The sequence below is a fragment of the Osmerus mordax genome, chromosome 15 (assembly GCF_038355195.1).
Source record: "Osmerus mordax isolate fOsmMor3 chromosome 15, fOsmMor3.pri, whole genome shotgun sequence".
Lineage (NCBI taxonomy): Eukaryota > Metazoa > Chordata > Actinopteri > Osmeriformes > Osmeridae > Osmerus > Osmerus mordax.
This window is the reverse complement of record NC_090064.1, coordinates 1,664,976-1,674,686: the sequence shown is the minus strand read 5'-3', so window position 1 is coordinate 1,674,686 and position 9,711 is coordinate 1,664,976. Positions and strand designations below refer to the sequence as shown.

General features: G+C 41.7%; 1 protein-coding gene across 12 annotated transcripts in view; it reads left to right on the top strand.

Moving 5' to 3' along the window:
* Window positions 1-434: 434 nt before the first annotated feature.
* unm_hu7910 (un-named hu7910) overlaps window positions 435-9,711 on the top strand; it is a 36,660-nt gene continuing 27,383 nt past the window's right edge. For 10 of the 12 annotated variants that reach the window (XM_067251718.1, XM_067251717.1, XM_067251715.1 and 7 more), the window contains exon 1: window positions 1,997-2,144. In XM_067251718.1, coding sequence (XP_067107819.1) covers window positions 2,087-2,144 — 58 coding nt within the window. In that variant the 5' untranslated portion in view covers window positions 1,997-2,086. Of the gene's footprint in view, window positions 667-1,996; window positions 2,145-9,711 lie in introns of those variants that run through there. The other 2 variants (XM_067251708.1, XM_067251707.1) reach the window with 2 other exon arrangements.

The following is a 9,711-nucleotide window of genomic DNA, read 5'->3' as shown; positions in this document are numbered from 1 at the left end:
CTCAAATGTTGACAGGTATGGTCATCCCCATCAAAGCCAGGCTCCCAAAATCAAATATTCCACATACATCAACAGCCTAGTTTAAGTGTGCTGATATGTCTTCATGAGAAAGTGAACGTATTTTCGTATCAGATAGTGTGGTCTTAAGATTGTGAAATACTTAACAGTGTTAACTAAGCTGGCGGGTGTGCGTCTATATTTGACGAGTTGGGATGAGACTGGGTTGGATACGCTGTTTGCTGTGAAAACTTCCGTCTCTCTCTGCCACGTTCTTCCCGTTGACGGTCAGGGCGGGACTTGGGCACTGTTCCGAAAGACTATTGGTCTACACCACAAAGAGGCTCCTCCCGCGATGTTTTGTTGTTGTTATGGACTGGTACAAATCTATGTCAATCATATAGTTGTGGTTGCCATGGACCTTAGCGTGTCACTATCCAAGAGGCGGACGTGAATTTGGGTTAAAATTGAAACCTCTGATGTCCTTGTCCATCACTGCAGACAATACATATAGATACATATATATTTATAGCAAATATCTCGTAAAACATTGCGAAATTGCGTTTCTAGCTATAGCAACATTATATGTGGACTATCTAGCAACTGTATAGCTGCCCTTTACTGACATGGCTCCAAGTAAGAGGAATTCCAGAAATCCTGCCAAAAAAGGTCAGTACCCTTCACCAGAAAAGCTACATTAGCTAGCCTGAATAGCACGATATGTTAGCTGGCCAGTACTTTGAACTAGTGCAAACACTGGAACTAGTGCACTAGTTCACTCTAGCTGCATTCTTGATAGTGTCGTTTTCTTGTGGTTTGCTGGTGATGCTGACAACACACTGAACGCTACAGAAAGCTAGCAATCGCTGGTTATTATAAGAGATGTAGCCGGGTAGCTTGCTACGTCAACATCCACGTTTTTGAAGAATAATTCTAAAATCTGGTCACACACCTGTGATAATACCAGCTAAAACAGAAAGTAACGTTCTTATTTGATCTGGCCTGCTACCACTGCAATTCTTTCCCTCTCCTGCGATGACAGTGTATCTTTCTCCAGTGCACAGTATTTCATCAAGACCACACTTGGAGAAACGGATGTGGTAAACCCGAGTGTGCACGTGTGTGTGTGTGTGTTTTGCTTTGTAGTCATAAACTTACCTGAGTGTATAAAAATTAAAGAAAATAAGAAGTGTTGCTTATCAGAGACCGAGCCTGGCTAGTTCCCTGTCTGCAACTAGACTTTGGCAACCGCAGGTTCTCAGTTTGTGAGGTGTCAGTGCTTGACCAAGAGGAACTGAGAAAACACTGCGCTATTAGCATGTTTCTTAATGTATGCCCTCTAACCTGGGAAGTATTTTATAATGTAATTCAGCCGAGCCCAGCATGTGTGTGGTTGGTTTCATGCTGTAGGCCACAGCTTTGGGAGACCGGTACACATCACTGCAGAGAGCAGTGTCTCTGGGGAGACTTAACGGACCTGATAGGAACAATGTTCGACAGCAGACGTGGCACCTCTGCCTAATTTTGACCTACAGCCAATAAACATGATCCTCAGAGGGTTGCACAAGTGATTGAAGATCAGGTTGAACCACCAGATTTCACATGAGCACATGATGAAACACTGTCACTAAATGGCCGATCATGAAATCTGTGTGTGACTGGATATAATCCAAGGTCAGATAGACTGTCAGATAATTCCTGCTCTGTCCTCAGACTGTCTCTGTCGCTTAATACAGCATAGTAGTCCCTCAAACATATTCACACATACTCAGACATGCACTCACATTCATACATTCAGAATCATGCTCTCACTATACACATTCACACATACAGAATCATGCTCTCACACATATACACACACTCACACATCCAAACATGCAGCCTGCCCTCCCCATATGAGTTTGGCAGGTCTAAGAATAGCCCTCTCCTTCAAGCTTGCTGAGTATCAGGTTGTATCTAACCAGAAGGCTGAGTATCGTCATTCTGCCGACTGACTGCTCTCTAGCTCTGCAGCCAACAGGAACTTGTCTGTGGCTGGCCGGTTGTTGTGTTGACCCTGGGGGAGTTTTCTGATCCTTGGTCTGCCCCAATGGAGGAAGTTGGACCCCAAGAGGTGTCGGCGGTAGAGGAGGTAGCAGGTAGGCTTGGTAGGAGCGGGTACCAGGGCTCTGAGGGTGGCTGAAGCAGCCAGGGTAGTCTGGGAGGACCTGGGGAGCACAGGAGGCATGAAAGTAGCACCTGTAGGTTATACACAGAGAGAACATGCCAAGCAGCGTCTGGTGTAACCTTGTCAAGCAGCCTAACTGGAGTGGCTAAATGCAGCATGCGCCAGTCCAGTTAGGCTGCTTGACAAGGTGTCCTGAAATTGTTTGAAACCGAACCCCCAGTTAAGACCAGCACAACTGACCACCACCCCGGCTACACGAGCAGTGCTACAGTATGTGTACTGTAGTTTTTGTATGACCTACCATAGTCTTGCGTTGTTTCTCGCCGTTTCTGGTTGATGAGTATTGTTGTCCGTCATTCCATAATCAAAATATTTCTATGTCAGGCTTCCTACCAACTGTTCACAGCCCCTCATTCCCTCCCTCCCTCAATAGGGTCAGGTCATGTCACATAGTGTGCTGCCAAAGTCTCTATTCCAAGGTCATTCTGTCATGTACAGAGCCCAGTCGTGCTGCAGAACCATGCTTTTCTGATAGTGGTCTCCCTTTTCTCCTAGTATGGGAATGCTGTCATGTAGCCTAGAGATGCCCGTTGCCCCTCACACTGATCCCTCGGCTTGACATGAATCTCTGTTGTTAGTGTACTCAGAGGCCAGTCTATGAGAGGTGGACTGGCAGTGGAATGATTGCTGATTATGGGAGTTTCCACCAAAAATTATCCAAAGTTTGTGTGCATGTGTTTGTGCTGTTTCATAACAGTGACCATTGTTCCTCAGCATTATTTCACCACTTTCAGGTTTTTTCGGTACTGTTGTTTTATAGACGCATCTTCGTTTCTCCTCCAGTGTGTTTGTGTGTCCTAACATTTTATGTTCTTACTGTAGCATTCTGCATTCCCTCTGTTATGTTGTGTCCTCTCCCAACGTTCTCTATTCTCTCTTGTTGTTCTGTGTTCTCTTCCAACATTCCGTGTCTCTCCCAACATTCTGTGTTCGTCCCAGATTGCTGCAGTCTCCCGGCCGTGTAGATTCAACCTCTACAACTTCCGGAAAATCAGGAGACCTGTCTGAGCATTCTACCCAGCTGCTAGTCCAAGCACTTGTCCTCTCCAAGTTGGACTACTGCAACTTGCTGCTCGCAGGTCTCCCAGCATGCGCAACCCGCCCTCTCCAGAGGATTCAGAATGCAGCAACTTCTTCAACCTACCCAGACGCTCCCATGTCACCCCGCTCCTCATCTCCCTTCACTGGCTACCCATCACAGCCCGTATCAGATTCAAGACCCTGAGGCCGGTTGCACAAAACACCTTAAGATTTTCCTTAAAGTCAGAGTTAAGGTTTCCTTAAAATATAATCGGTTGCACAAAGCACCTATAAGTCTTCTCCTTAAGGTTTCCTTAAATGTTCCTTTAAGTATTTAAGGTTTTCTCCTTATCTTGGTCGTATACTTAAGGATTCCCTTAAAGTTTGTTAAAGCGTTGCACGAAAGACCTTAGCAAACAAAGTAAGGAAGAAAACTTAAGGTACCTCTGACTTATTCTTTAGCGCAACATGGCTGAGTTTATGGAGATAAATTAACCCATCCCACACCTATAGCACTCTGTTAGGCTACTGTGCTGCAGTCTAAACATGAAGGCTATTTATGTGTCGGCTACTGCTGTAAATAAAGTAGCTAGCCTAGACTCATGCCGGTAAATGCAGTGTAACTGTTGATCTTATTTTGATCTACCTAAGAAGTAAGCTAGCTCTCACTTAAACGTTAATGTGCAGCAACAAAACCTACAAGTAAAGTTGATATCACCAGTTTTATTGGACTCCCTCCTGAAATTGGTTCTCTTTTTTGGACATAAGTCAAGTAATCATATAGCTATATTTTTTATTTCTTGAATTGACCGCTTCACCGAACTTCTCGAGTTTATTGGGTGTGCTTTGCCTTCGGCAAGGGCACAACCTTTGTTCTCTCACATATATATTATTATTATTTTTATTTCTTTTTGCCCCCCTAAAACTCAGTCAATATTTGGCCTACATAGACAACGTAGGTGTCAAAAGTTTCGTCTTGGTAGCGATTGAGTTGCTTCTATTGGAATTTACGTTCCGTTGCATGGTTTAGGCTTAAGTTAAGTTTTTGTGGCAAAAAGTGAAGCTAACGGTGGCTAATTTGCTAGCCACAGTCACTGACGTTATTAACGTCACTGCGTCACTAACGTCACGAAAACACGCGTGACTACCTTTGGCAGAACATTCGTTTCGCATCTGTTAACTTGGGGGATAGCTAGGCTAACTATAGCTTTACTGCAAGGCAGCTGCAGAAACGCCACAAGAAAAGAGGCCAGGGTGATAACTATTTACTCATTTTACTTTGTGATATGACACACAATTGTGATGTGTAATGTACAATACAAGCTGATATTATTAAGGAAGTACATCTACTTTCGGAAACAGTAGTCTACTATTTCACTGAAGTATTAGCATCATGACATTAGCCTGTGTTGCCCGGGCAACACATACTACAGTGGTCTATGATGTAGCGTTATCTGTTTTCAATCGTTAAAATAAACATTCCTCACATATACATTTTCGTTGTAGGATTTATTCTGACATTAGAAAACGATTTGTTGGTGAAATTACCATTACCTGTGGTTTCAAACCAGTGTAGCTCACTGCAACGCTGTAGCTTACGCGAGACACACTACAAAAACATCTACACTACACAGCTGTTTAGGAAGTCAAACGGCGACAGAACATGTTCGGCACTCCCCTTACTTAAATCAAAAGTCTATCTAACTACTAACCTGAACTTCATTGCCACAGCCTAAACGTTGTCAAGCTGTTCATGAAAATTATTAATTTCAGCTTAAACCGTACAACGGAACGTTAAATCCAATTCAACCAACGCAATCGCTACCAAGACGAACACAGCAGTAGTCTAGTACTGTACCGTAGTAGTACAATGTACCGAGGCAGCTTCTCCACACAGGGATAGCGCACTTTGCGTTGTTACTGTTGTTACTTAATTATTGCTACCAGTGAGCTTTTCATGAAAGCGATTTTCCACTAAATAAATGTCAAGCTTATTTACGTTTTTGGGGGCATATTTTCAGTTAGAAGATGGTACTGTTTGAATCGCGATTCAATCTTCTACTGCCGGTAACGTCGTAGAATAATCTTCAAAGGGGGTTCTTTATTCATGAATGAATGCAATGAGTAGGCTAAATGCATGAAAATATCACGAGAAGGGAAAAACTTAAAAGGACGTTTACGTCATAGAGATTAGGTAAATTTTTACACCGGTCTGACAAATTTATTCGTTTTGATTCAACGATGAGGATGCCTTTTGCAGGGGAAATGAGAAGATCTATTTCATTCTACACTTCACTCGTATTTTCAGTTGTAAATGAGCAAAAAAAAAAAAAGCTTTTAAATCTATGTAATCTTTATAAATAATAAGTATGCATTTTTATATAAAATATACAGAAATATCAGTTTTAAAAATGTCATTCAAAAACGGACCCCTGTGCAACCGACGCAAGCAAGCACCCCCTACAATTTCCCCAGAAATTGTACCCTCTCTAGTTTTTGATGCAATTTCGTCCTACATTCGTTGTTTTTTGTTTGCAGTTATTTGTGGATCACATTTACGTTTTAGTATGTGCTTTCTTTTTTTGTATTCCTGTAGAAGCACAATATTTTCCTCCTCTGACCAATTTGGTTTTCTTGCCTTCTTTTCGTAGGTCTATAAACCAGCTAGATCTGATTAACTCTAACTAGCTCTAGCTACTAAGGTGATGCACTAGACTAGCGATACAACTGAACAACGCGCTCTCTGTGGAAACGGTCAAATTTGACTTCTGTGAAATCACGTTCAATGTAGTAAATCCCGTTTCACCTTAGCTAAGGAAACTATTTAAGGGATTATGTGCAACACCCTTAAGTAAATCCCTTAGCTAACGAGAAATGTACCCTTAAGTGTCATAATTAAGGAAAAAACTTAAGGTGTTTTGTGCAACCGGCCCCTGGTACTGACCTTCCGAGCGGTGAACGGGACTGCACCTGCCTACATATAGTCTCTCCTCCAGCCTTACACCCCCACCCGCCACCTTTGGTCTTCTTCTGACAACCGTCTGGTGGTCCCACCTCTCAAGAGCGCCTGCTCCCAACCCAAGCTCTTCTCCTGTCTGGCCCCTAATGGTGGAATCATTTCCCCACCTCCATTAGAGACACTGACTGTCTCCCCACCTTCAAGAAAAGGCTAAAGACGCACTTGTTACGGTACTTAAGAAAGATTTGTTGGATCCGATGTTAGGTTATTTTCTCCAGGAACACAATGACACTTATTGAGTGACTTGTTTTTTTAACAGATTTAACTACTTGTACTCGCTGTAAATTATATTATTGTTGCTTGCTTTCCTACAGGTACACTCTCGCACTTTTGAGGTTCATGTTGTTTCATTTGTAATTTGTTTAACTACATGCTCTTATGTTTCTTCCTATTGGCACTTATTTGCTTTTCACAATGTATGCTACATGTTTTGGTTACACGCAATGTTTTTGGGGATATCTAGTTTTTTATGATCATTGACCTATGCACTTTTGTAAAGCTCTCTCTTGGAAGTCGCTTTGGATAAAAGCGTCTGCTAAATGAATAAAGGTAATGTAAATGTTCTCTCCCAACGTTCTGTGTTCTCTCCCAACATTCTGTGTCCCTCCCAACATTCTGTATTCTTTCTTGTTGTTCTGTGTTCTCTCCCAACATCCTGTGTTCTAAACAAACATTCTGTGTTCTCTCCCAACGTTCTGTCTCTCCCAACATTCTGTGACTCCCAACGTTCTGTATTCTTTCTTGTTGTTCTGTGTTCTCTCCCAACATTCTGTGTTCTCTACCAATGTTTTGTGTTCTCCTCAAACTAAAGCAGAGTGACTCATCAACATAATCAATGTCATCTATTATGAATACATCAATTATCTTAATGTGCATCAGCACCCTGCAATGAAGTAAGATCAAAACATGTATTCCTCCAGAGAACAAGCAACATCTTAAAAAAAAACTTGCCCACGATCATCTAAAGATGCATGCATAGCAACAACGTTTAGAGAAAGGTCATTATCAGGTCATTAACCCCACCAACCTCCAACTCGTCTTGTTCATCAGCAATACATTTAACAAATTCCTGTAAATGTCCCCCCCATCATGAGATTACAGATTTGTCCACCAAGATTTAAACAAAATAGTTACTGCATTTTTTCTTTTGAAATTGAGGTCCAGCATTTCATCCAGGCAACTGATAATAAGGGTTTGTTATTATTATTTATTTTTAGTAGTTAAATTAATAGACTAATCAGAAAACAGAGGGTGCAGCCCTACCACTAATGTTCAGTGCTCTCTCCCTTCATTCTGTGTTCTGTCCTGTTTTTATTTAGTTTTCCACACTTAAAACTAGGGTTGGGTATCGTAAAAATTTTATCGATTCTGATGATCGTTTCCGGACCTTATCGGTTCCTCATTTTGATTCCAAAAAGGTAAAAAAAAAGGACAAATATTTAGCCAACCAAAAATATTTATTCTGGACATTCAGAATGCCCAGCAAAGGGAGCAAAATGCCACAATCCATGTTTCTCTCTCTGTTGGCAACATATACTGTATATAAAGATAGACGTCATGACAGCTCCCCAAAAGTGAAGCCAAAACATCTCGATCCTCCCCTGGTGGCTTGCTGCAGAATAAGTCCCGCCCCCTCCATGAGCCAACCCCCCAAAGATGGTTTCTTTCATTTTAGGATGGCTTAGTTCTTATCATGCTGATGTCTGTTCAAGTGCAATTTTTTTCTGATCAGTTTGTTTGAGTTATTTGACGATGTAAAAAGGGGGTGACACGTCATGATTGACAGCTGGGATTGACAGCTGCTCTAAGTGAAGTAGTCAAGGAGGGACCTGCCGACTGTGTGTTGCATTGCTAACTACCAGTTGCTAATGCTGGGTACACACTAAAATATTTTTTTCATCTCATAAGATTTTCAAACTGTGAGAGACCACAAACATGAGGACAAAAAATCCTAGATTTAACCGTTTTGCTCCAATAGTGTGTGGTGTGCCATGATGTGACAAAGACAAGACACGACACACAAACAGATTTTCAACCAGTTTCCTGACTGTGAACACAGGAAATCTGCTAAATCTCTCGAGACTTCAGAATAAGCATGGCGGACAATATGCAGGAAGAAATTGCGATGATAAGTGTTTGGAATGATTTTCACAGAAAATTCACGGAAAAAAATAAAAGTTTTCTCTTGCCACAAATCGACAAGCTGATCCTCCATCTCTACTGTCCAGATCCATTTAACATTGTGCTGTGCTATGACTGCGTTCGTTATGATTCCGTCTTCTCTCAGCTTGCTTTCTGATTGGATACTGTTTCGTTTCACGTGATAAACTCCAGAGCGTGCGCGGGTTTGTCCTCGGGGTTCCCCCCACACATCAGGATTTCTGATCTTAAAGGCCATATGGCAGGTTAAACACTACTGTTGATTAATGGGTACATTAAGCACTCAAAATATGTATATCATTTAAAATATCTCCAAATGATGTCTCCAAATGGTGTTAAAGACCAACTTCTGTAGTTTTTGGTGTTAGCATTAGCGCAAATCGGCGATGACGTCAAGGGGAGTCGTGGAGGAGAGAAGCCTCAGCCTAGTACTAGAACTATGGCGACTGACTGGGATGAAGAAGAGGTGGCAAAAACCACTAATGTGTATGATGGCCTGCAGCCATATCATTTCGAACAAAGTAGACGTGAGAGGGCAAATGAGGAATTGCCGAGACCTGATGGCCGTCAAAGCCAATTAAATGGATGGTCTGAGGAGAATGAGTGGAGAGTTGATGAAGTGTCCTGGTGAGTTGCTATCATTTAGCAACGCAGCAACGATCTCTGGAGCTAGTCTACGAACAGCAGTGCCCATATACAACTTTTTTTTTTACTGTCAGTGAATAGCACCGAGTGAAAGTCAACGTTTTCTTTATATCTAGTGACAGTGGTCATTCAGGGCCTGACATTACATTTTTGAGGCACTGGTCCTTTGGACAAGTAGCCCTACATTTACGTTTCACTTTTCCATGCACAAAAGTCACGTCCGGGTAAAGATTGTGCCTTTGACCAACGAAGATGAGCTGTAATATTATACAAATGATAACAATTGTGGTGTTATAATTTTTTTTATTTGTTATATTAAACATTTACACACAATTTCTGAAGAATGAAACACTGTTATTTACTGTATTGCAGCTTCGTCCCAATATCTCTACAGACTGTGCAGCTAATTTAATGCTCAACACTTGAACAGGGGCTTATTACTTGAAAGAGGAATTACTGCGTCTTCTCAGTTACACTATCAGTGCTTGGAAATACTGTGACTTGCAAAAGTAGGCAAATGGCTAATAGACTATAACATTTCATAATAATTTAAGTCAATCAAACAGCTGCAAGACCCAGTGAAATGTTATATAAAGCTAGCAAACTAACGTTAGCTAGCATCGCTAACGACATTGGCTAACTC